The sequence below is a fragment of the Tursiops truncatus genome, chromosome 21 (genome assembly GCF_011762595.2).
Source record: "Tursiops truncatus isolate mTurTru1 chromosome 21, mTurTru1.mat.Y, whole genome shotgun sequence".
NCBI lineage: Eukaryota > Metazoa > Chordata > Mammalia > Artiodactyla > Delphinidae > Tursiops > Tursiops truncatus.
This window is the reverse complement of record NC_047054.1, coordinates 30,679,896-30,696,434: the sequence shown is the minus strand read 5'-3', so window position 1 is coordinate 30,696,434 and position 16,539 is coordinate 30,679,896. Positions and strand designations below refer to the sequence as shown.

At 36.1% G+C, this 16,539-nt stretch overlaps 1 protein-coding gene across 1 annotated transcript in view; it reads left to right on the top strand.

Annotated features, from left to right (window-relative positions):
- Positions 1 to 16,539, top strand: part of LOC101326121 (A disintegrin and metallopeptidase domain 3-like) — a 112,945-nt gene that overhangs the window by 12,689 nt on the left and 83,717 nt on the right. The window contains 2 exon segments of the mRNA XM_033848745.2: positions 14,851 to 14,927; positions 15,393 to 15,570. Coding sequence (XP_033704636.1) covers positions 14,851 to 14,927; positions 15,393 to 15,570 — 255 coding nt within the window.

The following is a 16,539-nucleotide window of genomic DNA, read 5'->3' as shown; positions in this document are numbered from 1 at the left end:
GCTACTTTCCACAAAGAAACACCAGGTTTAGTTATTCTCATACTTCACCAACTGAGAGTTTGGCTCTTCCGATTTTAAGCGATTGAAAAGAATGCTTCTGTGAGCGTTCATGTACAATCGTGTAGGTGTGCAGTTTTATTTCTTTGGGATACATACCCAGGAATATCATTGCCAGATCATATGGTGAGTGTATATTCACTTTTGACAGAAATTACCAGTCTTTTCTCCAGAGTGGCTGTACCATTTTAACTTTCTGCTGACAGTGAATGAGAGAGAAAAGAGTATCTGCATTCTTGCCATTTTGTTTGCTGTTTAAATTTTACAATTTTATTTTAGCCATTGTGATAGATGTGTACTTTATCTCATGTAATTTTGACTGGCATTTCTCTGATGACTAGTGAAGTTGATTATAGTTTCATGAGCTTGTTTGTCACTTTTTGTGAAATATCTGTTAATGTCTTTTGCCCATTTTCTCATTGGACTTTTCTCGTTGGTTGGTTTTTCACTACTGACCTTTGAGGAGTTTATATATTCTAATTATAGGTCCTTTACCAGATATGCGGTTTGCAGACGTTTGCTCCCAGTCTCTAATTTGTCTTTTCATCCTCATCATAAGGTCTCTGACCGAGCAGAATTTCTCCATTTTGATGAGAGTTAATTTATCAACTTTTCCTTTATGAATGGTAATTTGGCTCTCAAACCAAAGAAATCTATGTTGCCCTAGAGTTCCTGAAGATTCGGTGTGTTTTTATTTTCTAAAAGTGTTATAGTTTTATTTACATTTAATGGTGTGTTCACCTGAGGTGATTTTGTATGAAGTGTGAGATTTGGATCAAGGTTCACTCACTTGACCAGGGATGTGGAATTGTTCCAACACTATTTCTAGAAAGGGTTGTTCTTCTGCATTGAGTTGCTTTTGCACCTTTGTCAAAAAGTCGGGGGCGGGGTCATATTGATGCGGATATATTCCTGGGTTCTTTATTCTGTGCAGATCTTCCATGTGACTCTCCTTCTGCCAGTATCCTGCTGTCTTCAGTTTGCCTGCATATTCAGCATTTATGTTGACTAGAGTGATTCCTCCCGCTTTATTCTTGTTCAAGATTTTTACACTATTCTAGATATTTTTCTTTTTCCTATAAATTTTAGACTAAACTATCCTCTGTGTGCAAACAACCTTGCTAGCATCGTGATACTCACTGTTAAACCTACAGATGAATTTGGGGAGAATAGGCATCTTCATTCTGTTGGTTCTTCCAACCGTGAATACAGTAAGAATCTCCATTTGTTTGGTCTTTTTTTAAATGTCGTTCATTAGCATTTTGTAATTTTAGCATTCAGATCCTGTAGATATGTTTTTAGGTTCATACCAAAGTATTTCATTTTCTTTGGAGCAATTGTAAATGGTACTCTATTTTAGTTTCCGTTTACATATGTTTGTTGTTATCTAGAAATACAACTCTCGTTTGTGTCAATCCTATATCCTTACAACCTCGATGAAGTCACATATTAATTCTATGAGGGTTTGTTATTTTTTTTTTCTGATAGATTCCTTGAGAATTTTTCCATAGTCAGGTCTTTTACAAATATGGCCTTCTGTTTTCTCCTTTTTCCATCTGTATACTTTTTATCTCTTTGCTTTACCTTACTGTGCTTGTTACAACTACCGGTACTCTGTCAGATAACCAAACTGATGGCAGACATCCTCACAATTTTCTCAGTTGTAAGGATAAAGTATTCAGTCATTCACCATAAGGATAACATTAGTTGTAAGGGTTTTTTTTATATACTCTTTATAAAGTTGTGGAAATTCACTATTTTTAGATTGCTAAGAATTTGTTTGTTTTTCTGCCCCATGAGGGGAGGTGTGTATTTAATTGTATCGGTTGCCTTTTCTGCATCCGCTGATATGATCATATGATTTTTCTTTTTTAGTCTGTTGATATAGTGGATTTCACTGACTGATTTTCAAATATTGAAACAATACCTAGAAAATACCTATCAAACCTAAAAACCCCACAGCTTTGTCCTGGTGTATGATTCTTTTATTCATGCCTGGCTTTGATGCGCTAATAATTTCTTGAGGATTTTTTTGGTCAAAGTTCCTGAGAAATATTGATCTATGATTTTTCTATTTTTGTACTGACTTTGTCTAATTTTTGGAGTAGTAATACTGGCCTCATTAAATACACTGAGAAAGATTACCTCTTCTTTTGTTTTTCTGGAAGATATTGTATAAAATACTTGTTAATGCTTAAGATGTGTGGTAAAATTCTCCAGTGAAATCACTGGACCTGGGGATTTTGTGTGTGTGTTTGAGTGTGTATGTGGGAGGTTTTAAATTGCCAATTCAATTATTTAATGGTTATAGAAATATTTTGTTTATCTGTTTCCTATGTATGGCTTTGGTGGTGTGTGTTTAAGTAATTGGTCTATTTCATCTCAGTGGCATTTTGGCATGTATTTTCTTGCAGTCCTCATACCCTTTTAATGGCTACAGCAGCTGTAGTGATATGCTTGTTCACTTCCGACACTGATGAGGTATGTCGTCCCTTCTTTGTCAGTCTTGCTAGAGATTTTTCAGTTTATTGCACATATCAAAGAACCAGCTTTTTCTTGCTTTGATTTTCTTTACTGTTTTCTTATTTTCAACTTTGTAGTGTTTTGCTCTTATTCTTTTCTCCCTTATACCTTGCTTTGGGTTTATTTTGCTCTTCTTTTTCTAATTTGTTGAGGAAAAAACTTATATTTATCAATACGTGACCATTCCTTTTTCTACTGTAAGCATTTTAGTACTAAAATTTCCCTCTCGACACTGCTTAGTTGTATCTCACAACAATATGGTGAGTTTTCATGTTCATTACAGATATATGTATTTTTAAATTTTCCTTTAAGGCTTCCTGTTTGTTTTTTTAAAGTCTGTTAGTTACTTTACAAGTGTTTGGAGGTTTTGGTTTGTTTATTTTTTCTGTTGTCTGTCTGTTGAATTTTAGTTTGATTTTGCTTTGGTCAGAGCGTATACCTTGTACAATTTCAATTTGTTTTTAATTTGTGAATGTTTGCGTCATGAGCCAGTATATTATGCTTGTAGGTGAATGTCCTTGGATACTTGAAAAAAAAATGTGTATTCTGTTGTTCTTGGGCGGACTGGTCCATAAATGTCATGGAGATCAGGTTGATTGATGCTGCGGTTCAGTTCTATATTTTGCTGATTTTTGGTCTACTACTAGCAATAACCGATTGGAGCGTGTTGAATTCCTCCTTTACTGTTGTGGTTTTTGTCTTTCTCTTTCAGCTGTACCAGGGTTTGCTTCACATATTTTGAAGTTCTGTTGTTTGATGCCTATACATTTAGGGTTGCTCTGCTTCTTGATAAGTGGATACTTTTATGATCATGTAGTGACTCTCTTTCTCCGTTGTAGATTTCTTTGCAATTAAGTTCACTTTCTCTGATATGATTTTTATCAATATTTGCATGACATATTTTCCATTCTTTTTATTTCAATCTACCTAAAAATTTATGCCTGTAACTGAACCACTTTGCTGTACTCCTGAAACTGACACCACCTTGTAAATCAACTATACCCCAATATAAAATAAAAATTAAGTAAAAAAATAAAATCATTGGAAGTGGAAAAAAATTTATGTTTGAAGTGAGTTTCTTGTAGAGACTATTTAGTTGGGTCATAAGGTGTGCTTTTGTTTGTTTGATTTTTTTGTTTCCTCCATCTGCCTTGGGACTCAGTATTTTATTTGGTGTTTTTAGACTATTTACATTTAAAGTAGTGATTGATATGTTAGGGCTTTTGTCTGCTGTATTTTTTTTCCTTTATTTTTTTTTTCTGTGCTACTCATTTCTTTTTTCTTGTTTTCTTCTTCTGGATTACTTGAACATTTTAAAGATTACATCATGATTTATTTATAGTGTCAATAGATTTTTCCCTGTTATACTTTTCTTAGGTTTGCTTGAGGTATTACAATAAACATATAGAACCTAGCTTACTGTTGTGGACTTTTTACTTCTTCAAGTGAAACCCTGAAACCCTACTTCCATTTAGGATCCTTTATCCTCTGTACTTTATAAATATAATTGCTCAAATATTCCTCTCCATACATTAAGCATAACATGATACTGTGTGATTGTTGTTTCAACTACCAAATATGATTTCAGAAACTCATGAAGGAAAGGATAGTTCATTATATTCACCCGTATTTTAAACCATTCTCTTTGTCCCAGTCCCTTAAGACTACCCAAGCCTTTTTGTGATGTATTACCTTTGTTTCCTGGAGTTTCCTTTTGCCATTACCTTAGGGTATGTGTGCTGTAGACTAAATCTGTTAGTTTTCCTCTGTCGGAGAAAGTTTCTCATTTTCTTTCATCCTTAAAGGATAAATTTGCCAGATATAGAATTTATGTTGGAAAGTAATGTTCTTGTCAACATGTGAGATTGCTCTTGTATTTCCTTTGAGACTTCATGACTTTCAGACGAGATATGTACTGTCATTCAAACTGGTGTTCTTCTACAGGTTATATGACATTACTGTCTGGTTTCTTTGAAGATATTTTTATTGTTTTCAGTTTAGTCATGATCTTTCTTGTTGCAAGTGACTTTGGACCCATTCTATTTTCGGTTTGATCAGTTTCCAGAATCTAAATGTTTATGTCCTTCATCAATTTTGTGAGGATTTCTGTTGACTGTTTTCTGAATTTATGTATATATATATATATATATATATATATATATATATATATATATAATTTTTTAAATTTAAGGTGGTAAAAATATTTAATATGAGTTCTACTCTCTTAACAAATTTTAAGCATAAATTACATCACTGTTGACATCAGTATGTTTTACAGAAGGTCCTGGAGCTTATTATTCATCTTGCTTAACTGAAACTTTATGCCCATTAAATAGTACCTCCTCATTTCCCCCTGGCCAAGCCCCTGGCAAACACCATTCCACTTTTGGGTGGTATGCATTTGACGTTTAAATACTTCATAGAAATGGAGTCATGCGGTATTTGTCTTTCTGTGATGGGTCTGTTTCACTTACCATAATGTCCTCAAGGTGAATCATGTTGTCACGTATTGCATAACTTACTTCTTTTTTAAGGCTATCTAGTATTCCACAGAATACATATACACCACGTTTTCTTATCCACTCTTCTGTGGATGTGGCCACTTAGGGTTTATTCACATCTTGGCTATTGTGGATAGTGCCGCAGTAAGCATAGCAGTGCCAATATCTCCTGCAGCTCCTGTGTCAGTTCTTTGGGGTAACTGCCCAGAAGTGACATTGCTGGATCACAGGGGGTTCTGTTTTTCGTTTTTACTATATTCTATAGCAACCGTTTCATATGCTCTACCCAGTGACAGAGTACATCAGTTCCAGCTTCCCACACGCTCAACAGCACTCTTTGTCCTTTGTTCACACGATAATAGCCATCCTAACAGTCGTGAGGTGATATCTCACAAAAATAACATTTTGGTGTTACTTTGCATTTTTCTGGTAACTAGTGATCTCCCTGTTGGCCACTTGGATGTCTTCTTTGTCTGTGTCTTATCTAATTTCTTTTGTCAATACGTTGTAGTTTTCAGAGTACAAGGTTCCCACCTCCTTGGTTAAATTTGTTTGTAGGTATTTTGTGTGTGTGTGATCTTGTAAATGGATTTGTTTTCTTAATTTCCCTTTCCTTACAAATAGTTCTCTTTAAGTAGAGAAATGCTACTCATTATTGAATGTTGATTATATATTCTGTAATATTATGGAGCTTGTCGTTAGATCTAAAACTTTGAGGGTTTTTGTGGAGTCTTTAGGTTTTGCTATCTATGAGATCATGTCATCTGCAAACAAAGATATTTTTACTTCTTTCTTTCCAATTTGGATGCCTTTTTATTTTTTTCTCTCTCCTTGTCGACTTGCTCTAGGTATAACTTCCCAACCTAGATTGAATTGAATTGGTGAGGTGGGCGTCCTTGCCTTGTTCCTGATCTTAGAGGAATAGTTTTCAGGTTTCACTGTTGAATATGTTGTTAGCTGTGGGCTTCTCATATATGGCCTTTATTAGGTTGTGCTGATTTCATTCTATTCCTAGTTTGCTGAGAGTTTTTCTTTTGATAGATGCTGAAATTTGACAAATTCTTTCTCTGCATATATTGAGATGATCGTGTGATTTTGACTCTTTGTCCTGTTAATGTGTTTTATCACATTGATTTTTGAATGTTGAACCATTCTTGCATTGCAAGAATAATTTAACTTGGTCATGGTGTATGACCATTTTAAGGTGCTAGATTACACTGGATTTGGTTTACTAGTATTTTGTTGAGCACTTTTCCATCTGTATTCATGAGGAATGTTAGCTCGTACTGTTCTTTCCATGTGGCTTTTGTATCAGAGTAATGCTGGCTGCATAAAATGACTTTGAAAGTGTTCCCCCCTCTCTTACTTTTTGGAAGCATTTGAGAAGGCTTGTGTTAGTTCTTACTTAAATGTTCTATAGAATTCCCCAGGGAAGCCATTTGGTATTGGGCTTCTCCCTATTAGGAGGTTTGTGATTACTGATTCAGTCTCCATACTAGTTATACGTCGGTTCGGATTTTCTATTTTTTCATGAGTCACTCTTCTTAGGTTTCATGTCGCTAAGAAATTTATCCATCCTCTATGGTATCTGGTTGTTGGCATATAATGTTCATATTATTTTCTTTTGAACCTTCTTATTTTTGTGGCATGAGCTTTCATTTTTCTGATTTTATTTTTGAAACTTCTCTTTTTTTCTTAATCTAGATAGAGGTTTGTCAATTTTATTTATCATTTCAAAAGCCCAACTCTTAGTTTTATGATATTTTCTGTTGTTTTTCCACTTATTATCACTTTATTCCTGGTCTATTCTTTGTTATGTTCTTTTTGTTCCTTTGAGCTTTCTTTGTTCTTCTGTTAGTTCTTTGAGATGTGAAGTTAGTTTATTAATTTGAGGTCTTTTTGATGTATTTTGTTTGTAGCTATACATTTACCTCTTTCCTCTGCTTTCACTGGATGCGATAAATTTTGGTATGTTGTGTTTTCTGTTTCATTTGTCTCAAGCTATTTTAAATTTCCTTTTTGATTCTTTTCTTTGATTCAATTGTTGATCAAAAGTATGTTGTTAATTTCCACATAGCTGTGGATTTTTTACTTATCCTTCTGCTATTCCTTTCTAGTTTCATTCCAAAACGTGTTCAGAAAGGACACATTGTATGATTTAAATCTTCTTAAATTTGTTAAGAGTTGCTTTGTGACCAAACATATAATCTATTGTGGGGAAAGCTTGTGTCCACTTGAGAAGAATGTATATTCTGCTGCTTTTGAGGGGAATGTTCTGTATGTAGCTGCTGGATAGATTTTGGCTATAATGTTATTTAAGTCCTCTTTTTTATTTCTTACTCATCTCCTGTCTGCTTCCTCTACCCATTACTGAAAGTGTGGTATTGAAGTCCCCTTCTCTTATTGTATTGCTGTCTGTATCTCTCCTCAGATTCTGTCAGTGTTTGCTGTGGGTATATTTAGATTCTCTAATGCTGAGGATGTATATATTTATAATGGTTATCTTCCCCTGGTGGACTAGCCCTTTAATCATTATAAAATGTCCATCTTTGACTCCTGTGACTGTCTTGACTTTATGTCTATTCTGTCTGATGTAAGTATAGCTAGACCTGTGCCCGACACACAGTAGGCCAAACTATACCGAAACGTCGGAGTTTGGAGCAGAGAAAGGTTTATTGCAGGGCCATGTAAGGAGACGGGTGGCTCCTGCCTTAAAAAGCCTGAATTTCCCAAAGGCTCTCAGCAAAGCACTTTTAAAGGCAAGCTGAGGGAGGGGTGTAGTTAGTTGCTGCAGACTTCTTGGTGTTGGATTCAATGTTCTTGCAGCGTCCATGTATGTCAGGTCACGATGTTCCTGTAAACCTCCAACAAGACAAATGTTATTCTCTGTTCAGGTCAGGTCACAGTCAGGCTGTCCTGTACATTTCAAGCCATAGGCAACATTCTTTTACAAAAGGTGCAGAGCCAGCATGACTAAGCCCAGGCAAAAGAACACAAAGGTTAAAGTAAAAAGAACAGATCTAATATGGAGTCAGACGTGTTCTTCCCAATTAAAACACCTGCTCTCTTTCTGTTGCCATTTGTTTGGAATATTTTCCATCCCTTGAACTTCAGCCGCTATATGTCCTTCAATTTAAAGTGAAATTCCTGCAGACAGTATAGAGTTGAAACCTGCCCGCGTCTCCTTTCAGCCACTTGACATCTTTTGTTTGTGGAGTCTAAACATTTACATTTGAAGTGATTATTGATAGGGAAGTTATTTACTAATGCCTTTTTGTTACTTGTTTGATTGATTGATTGATTGTAGTTCTTTTGTCTGTCTTTTCCTCTTGCTGTCTTTTCTTGTGTTTCATTGATTTTTTTTTTTTTTTTTTGGTTCCATGTGTATTGATTTCTTTGTCTTTTTCTGTTATGTAACCTTTACTGATATTTTCATTTTGGTTACCATGGGGCTTACATGAAATATCATACAGCTATAACAGTGTACTTTAAGCTGGTAAAAACCTCAATAACATACAAAAAGTCAATTTTACTAATCCCCCTCATTACATTTTATGTTATCGGTATCACTGTTTACATTATTGCATATTGTGTAACTTTTAACATGATTTTAGTTACAATTATTTTTATATACTATTGTCTCTTAACTTTTATTTTAGAATTAAAAGTGATTTAATCACTACCGATACAGTAATATAGTATTTGAAATTTCCTATACATTTACCTTTCCCAATGACTTTCATTCTTTCTTTTGCTCTCATGTTTCTCTTTAGCACCCTTTTATTTCAAAGTGATGAATTCTCATTTGTATTTCTTGTAATGCAGATATAGTGGTGAGAAATACTTCAGCTTTTGTCTGGAAAAGTCTTTATCTCTCCATTTCTTACGATTTTTTTTTGCAGGGGGAGCAGTTTTAGGTTGCCAGCAAAATTAAGACAATGGTATAGAGTTTTCCAAATATCCTCTGGGGCCACCTACGCATAGCTCCTGTGTTTAGTAAACTCCCCCAAGCACAGTGGTAGATTTGTTACAATTGAGGAACCTGTGTGGGCACACTATAATCACCCAAAGTGCATGGTTCACATTTCAGTTCACTTCTGTTTTGTATATTCTGTGGGGTGGCACAAACATATAATGACATGTATCCATCGCTATAGTATCATAGAGAGTATTTTAAGTGCCCTAAAAATCCTCTGTGTTCAGCCTATTCATCGTTCATTGCCACTGTAACCCTGGGCAACATTTAACTTTCTCCATAGTTTTGCCTTTTCCAAATTGTTATGTCGTTGGAATCATACAATATGCAGCCGTTCAGGTTGGTTTCTTTCACTTAGTAATATGCATTCAGTGTTCCTCCAAGTATTGGCGTGGCTTAGTAGCTAATTTCTTTTTCCCACTGAATAATAATCCATGATTTGGATGCACTACAGTTTATGAATCCTTTCACCTACTTAAAGACATCTTGGTTGATTCCAATTTTTGACAGTGTTGAAAAAGTTGCTATAAAATGTACATTTGCAGGGTTTTTGTGTGGGTTTCAGTTTTCAGCTCCTTTGGGTAGATACCAAGGAGTGTGATTGCTGGCTGGATTGGATTGTAAGAGTATGTTTAGTTTTGTGAAATATCCCCAGGTTGTCTCGACTGGCTCTCTCTACCATTTCGCATTCCCACCAGTAATGAATGAGTGTTCTGTTGCTCCACAAACATGCCAGCGTCTGTTGTCAGTGCTCTAGATTTTGACCAAACCTATCTCATTGATGCTTCCATTCTTAAAATTTTTAATATTTCTTTTTTATTTTTCAGCTTTATTAGGTGACATTTACAGATAAGTTTTTATATATTTAAAATACAACATGATTAATTCACATTTTTATTCTCTGTAAAATGGTCACTGCAATCAGGTTATTAATACATACATCACCTCATATGGTGACCTTTATTGTGGTAAGAACACTTAAGGTTGTTAAGGGAATATTCAAGTGTATAACACAGTATGTAACTATGTTAACTATAGTCGCCATGCTGTATATTAGATTGCCAGAGCTTTTTCATCTTGTAAGTGAAGGCTTGTACCCTTTGAGGGCATCTCCTTATCTCCCCAAACTTCCAGCCCCTGGTAACCATCATTCTCCTCTGTTTCAAGGAATTTACGTTTTTGTTGTAAGATTCCACAAGTAAGTGAGATCATGAAGTGTTTCTATTTCTCTGTCTGGCTATTTTCACTTAGTATAATGTTCTCCAGACTAATCCTTCTCACACATGGGTGAATAATATTCATTCATATGTGTGATGTATATCATATGTCATTGGTTGTCTCACATATAGGATACGTATCTTACATTTTCTTTATCCACTCATTCACTCTTGGACACTTAGATTGTTTCTATATCTAGGGTATCGTAAGTGCTGTAAATATGCCTTTAGTAATGTGGTGGTGAGTGAGGTGTGGGGTGAGAGAAAGTGTTTTATAGTCCTGTGATTAAGTCTCAGTTTTTTAGTGAGCCTATGCATCAGGGCTATGAACAAAAGTGTTTCTTGGTGGTTTGTTTTTGTTTTTGTTTTTTCCGCAAGTGCGACAGAATGGCTAGAGTGGGCTGGATTTGGGTATTTCCTTTCCTGAGGTCCGTTAGGCTCTGATAATACCCCAGCCAGTTCATCTCTATCTAGGTAGTTTCCCCTGAAGGCAGGCCCTGTATAGAAGAACAGAGTGCACTGATGTATTTCAAATTGAGTCCTTTCCCGCTCCCCTTGCCGGAGGCACAAGGACTTTTTCTCTGATATTAGCTGTGACATCTTGGTGAAACTCTTGAAGGTAAATCTCACAGTATTTTGGGGGTCTGTTCATGGGTTCTCTGGAGTTTTTATTTCTCAGAATTGTCCGCACTGATCTTGAAGCCTTTCATCAATCACAGTCAGGTTTTCCTGCCCTGGCACTGGTTCCAGCAGCACTTTGCACTACTGATTCTCTGCTCCAGTGAGCTGTGCCTCCCCATGTGCCCTCTCTCATCCTGAGGGCTGCGCTTTGCACTGTGTCCTCCCTTCTTTTACACATCCAGGAAGAGCTGTTGAGTTTTAAGTCTGTTCCGCTGTCTCTTGTTGTCAGGATGGAATGGCAACGTCCAACCTTCTGACATGGAGAACCAGAAACCAGAAGTCTCTTTTTCATTTCTGTAGTTTTGCAGTGTATAAGATATTTAGTCAACTTTTTTTCCCCTCTCTCAACACTTTGAATATATCATCTCAGTCTCTTCTGGCTTGCAAGGCTTCTGCTAAAAGATCCACTGAAAGTCTTAAGGGTGTTTCATTACACATAAGTCACTTTTCTTCTGTTGCTTTCAAAATTCCCTGTCTACTTTTGACTTTTGACATTTCGACTGCAATATATCTCAGTGTGGATTTCTTTAGGGACATTTTATTTAGTGATTTTTTATCTTCTTGGCATGGATATCAATTTCCTTCTGTAAGTTTGGAAAGTTTTCAGCCAATATGTATTGAAAGTGCTTCCTGTTTTTTTAACTGAAATACAATCGACATATAACAGTGTATAGTTTTAAGGTGTACAATGTGTTGATTTGATCCATTTACATATTACAATATGATTACTGTCATCGTGTTAGCTAACATCTCTACTGCTTCACGTAATCATTCTTTCTTGCTCCCTCTTTTCCTTCTGGGACCCCCCCCCCTACTTTGTGTATTGTTCCTTTTGTTTGTGTTCCATAGGTCCCGTAAGATTTTATCACTTTTTCACTGTCTTCTTTTTGCTCCTTTGAACAGTCTTTGAGTTAGTTGAGTTAAGTCTTTCTCCTGCTTGATCTAATCTGCTGTTGAACCCTTCTGGTGAATTTTTTCAGTTCAGTTATTATTTGACAGTTCCACGATTTCTGTTTGGTACTTTTAATACTTTGTATCTCTTTTCTGAATTTCTCACTTGGTTCATGCATTGTTCTCCCAACTTCATTGAGCATCTTTATGGGAGTTATTTTAAATTTTTCATTAGGCAGGTTATTTAATGTCATTTCACTAGTGTCAGTTTCGGTCTATGTCTTGTTCCTTTGTTCAAAATGTCTTTTCCTTATGACTCATTTCACTCGACACTCTGTTTTGGTGTCTGCTCATTAGACAAAGCAGTCACATCACCCAGTCTTCATGACTGGCCATGTGCAGAAGGAAGCGCCCACAGATCAGCCTGGCCAGTGATTTGCAATGACTTGGGGGTCCTCTACCAGCAGTTTCTCTCTCCAGGTAGAAGCAAGCCGCTGTGGTTTTTTCTGCTCTGTTTCTGCTGGGCAGTAGGGACGATCATTGTTGTCTGTCATCCCAGGCTGCCGCCCCTGTTCTCCCTCCGAAAGCTAGACTGTGCGAGAGCCGTCAGTGCTCCAGGATTGGTGAGACAAGTGCTTGCTCTTGGGGCAGAACCGGCGAAGTGGGAACACTGCCTTCAGTCGATCCACTATTACCTCCCCAGGGGAAGCAGAGAGGTGGGATTTTTCATCCCCTCACTCTGTGTTGAGTTTGGGCAAGCTGGGGAGGGAATCAAGCCACCACCTCCACTGTGGTTTGGGTGGCTAGACTGCCCTGAACCAATCAGAGCCCTGGGTCTGGTAAAACTGTTCCTTGGGTGTTCGTTCCCCTCGAAAACGCCGGGGCACTGGATGCTTGAACAACACCCTTTCTTCTCCTGGGTGAATCTGGGAGCTATAGGGTCTCTTCGTGATCTTATGGCAGTACTCTGGGGTAGAATCTCTGGTGAAAGGGCACCCCAAATCTCCCTCCTGGCTTTGGTGCATCTGATTTTGCATCCTCTAAAGGTGTGCATGAGCCTGTCAATTAATTCCTGATTTCTCACAAAGGAAATTGGTCCATGAATTGCTACTCACTTGGTGTATTTGTTGGGAGATGGAAGGTCCAGGGTTTTCTAAACCAACTTCTTTCCAACCAGCGTTCAGCCTTTATTTCTTTGGATTTTTTTCTGCCCTACATTCTTTCTGCTTTCCTTATTGGATCCTGACATGTATTTTAAAACTTTGGGGAATGTTCCGCATGTCCTTGAGGCTCTATTCACTTTCTTAACTCATTTTTCTGGGTTTTATATATTGAGTGAATTCTACTGATCTTTCTCAAGTTCATTGATTCTATCCCTTGTCATCTCCACTCTACTTTTGAGCCTATCCAGTATGCATTGTTTTGTTGTTTATTATATTTTTCACTTCTAATATTTTTATTTGTTCTTTTTAATGGTTTCTATTTCTTTTCTGATATTTCCTGTTCTTTCAGTTGTTTCAGGGTAATTTTTGATTGTGCATTGAACGAGTATTATCACAGCTGCTTTAAAATCCATCCGATAGTTCCAGATACGTGTGACTCATCTCAATATTGGCATCACTGGGTTGTTTTCTCCCATTATGTTGTGATATTCTTGGTTCTTGGTATAGTGTGTAGTTTTCTATTGTATCTTTGACATTGAAATCTTCTATTGTTGAAGTCTGTCAGCCAGTTTAAGTTCAGATTTAGTGTGGTCTGTTGTTCCAGTGACCATTTAGCTTTCTTGGGGCTTTCAATATTATTCTGTTTTGTTTCATTCTTCTGGCTCTGCTGGAGCTCACTGGCTTTCTGCCGGTGCAACCCATAGCAGGACAAGTTTCTTTCCTGGGCCACCTTGTATTGCTAGGTGATGCTGGGTGATGAAGGACCCATAGAAGAGAGAGTATGTCCTCTGGCAGTTTCCCAGCCACTGGATATTGGTATGCTTCTCACTCTGCCTCTGCTAGTGCCCCTGAGTGGGGAAATTTTTTATCTCAGTCACTTTTTGCTGCTTAGAGTTGGGGGGTTTGAGAATTATCTCATGAGAATCATTTTCTCTTATCAGTACAAGGCCAGGAGCTGCAGAAACTGAGATGCTCTCTTCTGCAGGTTAGGGTTGGGACCTGGTTTGCATTCTACATCTTCGTGAAGGCTTGTGGCATAGTTTGCTGGCACCAGTGAAGGCAGAAATGGCTACTGCTGCTGTCTGGTGTGGAGCAGGGTATGCTCTGCCACTGTCCATGGGTGGGAGATAGGAGGTAATCCTAGTATTGAGACGAGTGAATGGTTACTGATGGAGATGTAAGTCTGGGCTCTAATGACGTATAAACACTTTCATGCAAGAGAATGTGATGATACTAATGTTTTCATAGCCCAGGATTAGCAGAGGAGCAGGACTGATTCTAGATATCAACAGATTTCTTAGGGAAGAGAAGGGAATATTCACTGAAAGAAAACATCCGGGGAGAAGCTGGGAAGACTAATGTTGTGAAAGTCCATTGAGAGGAGAGTTTGAACTAAGGATGATCAACATGGTGAGATATTAGAGAGAAAATAGTGAGGAAATGTCAGTTAAGATATTTTGGGCTAACTTAGAAAAAACAAACGAAATGTCCACAGTGGAAGTCAAAGTAATGCTGTTAATTACATTGAGGTAGCATTCATAGACTATATATTCAAGAAATGGGGCTGAGAAAGACAAGATGCAGATCAGAAAGTTGTTTATCAAAAATTTAGAATTATAGCAAAAATCATATGGGGGAGGATAGGAGTTGTGATTATTTATAGGCAGAAGAGGGTCAAGTGGAAAAGATTGTAGGTAGATAAGAAGGAAGTGGAATATCTGGTGAATAACACTATGGAATGCCTAATTGTGAATGTTTGAAGATGTCCAGGAAGTAAGGATAAGACCAAACACTTTATGTTCTAATCATTACAAATGTATCTTTATATTACTCCTGTTTAGGGCCATTGCTTTTATCAAGGATATGCCACAGAGATTGCAAATTCGGTTGTGACACTTAGCACCTGCTCTGGACTCAAGTAATGGCATATTCCAGAGATGTACATAACTGAAATCTTGTGTACCCTTTTACTTTTAGAATCTTCTCGAAGGATAGATGGAAGACACAGAAAATAGACACTTTCATTATGTGTCTTCTCATCTGCTATCTTGGCCTGCTTGTCTTATCATTTTCCCTATTTGCTTTGTCTCTCTCCCAGGCTTGCAGTTATAAAATTTATTCAGAAAAAGCTGCCACTAGTATAAGAAATATCCACATTACTGAGGCACACTACAATTGCAATGACTCCTAAATGCTGTAATAGATAGAAGAAGGTAGAAAATTGGGTTTAAATGTTAATCCAAGGAAGATGGGATGATTCTTAGATATTAGACAACAAAGGCCACTATCAAATTTCTATATAATGTTTTCACTTAATATTGATTTATGTTTATCATTGAGAAATCTATGTTTTAAATTTCTTTTTATGTATTTAAATATTCAGGGGATTATTGCAGTTGGAGAATGTCAGTTACGGAATTCAACCATTGGAATCTTCAGCTACATATGAACATATGCTTTATCAGATAAAGGATAATGAAATTGATTTTCCCCCCATAGCAGGAAATAATTCTACAACCCAATTGGCAGATCAGTCCTACAAAATTCTTGTGAAATCAGAAGTAAGTAACCCCTTTTATGGGATCTTCATTTGTGCAACTTTTGATAAACGTATTCACGTTGAAATTTGTTACATTTGGAAAACAAATTTAAACTGATGTTGATGATAAATAAACCTTCTCTTGTAAGGTATTTATTTAAAGTATTTTCTGTTTAGTCATATAATATTTAAAAATGTAATAGATATAAACATATAATCCAAAAATCAATATTCTCCCATATACTTAATTGCAAGTATTCTTATGCATATATGCACAGTTGCACTGTTACTGAATTTGCAACCTAATAATACAATGATACTCAAATTTGCTGATTCTGACTCTGTCATCAGTTTTTCCAGTGCATTTTTTTTCTTTGTAAGAAAGTGTTATTTTGATAGAAAAGGTAAAAGTAGAAAAGAGGCAAGAAATCATCTGAAATGTCATTGTCTAGATATAGTGCTCTTAGAACTTTGGAGTATTTGTTCTAATTCTTTTACTGTATCTAGTTATAAAGGTTGATTTATAAAAGAAGATTTATTTAACAAAAAATTATCTAATCATATATGCTTCTTTGAAATTTCCCCTTAAAATTGCTGTTAAGAGGATAATGCACATTTTCTCTTATCATTAAATTATGTTACATTTATTATTATTTTAAATTAACATTAGTTAATGTTGATTTAAAATTAAATGTATGCATAAGGAAAATAAGAAATGACCATAATACTGTTTTCTAGAGAAAATGTTGTATGGAATTCAGGGCAATTATTTTAATTTGTACTCTTTCATGCTTTTTCATGAAATACATATATATATAATATATATATACAATATATAATATATATATTTTCATGCTATACATATATATATATAAACTTAAAATATCTACTTTACAAAATTATGGCATATTCTGCATATTTGTATTTTTACTTTAATCCAGAAATGAACAGCAGTAATGTATCAAATTTTTGAGCAGTCACACTTTTTTTT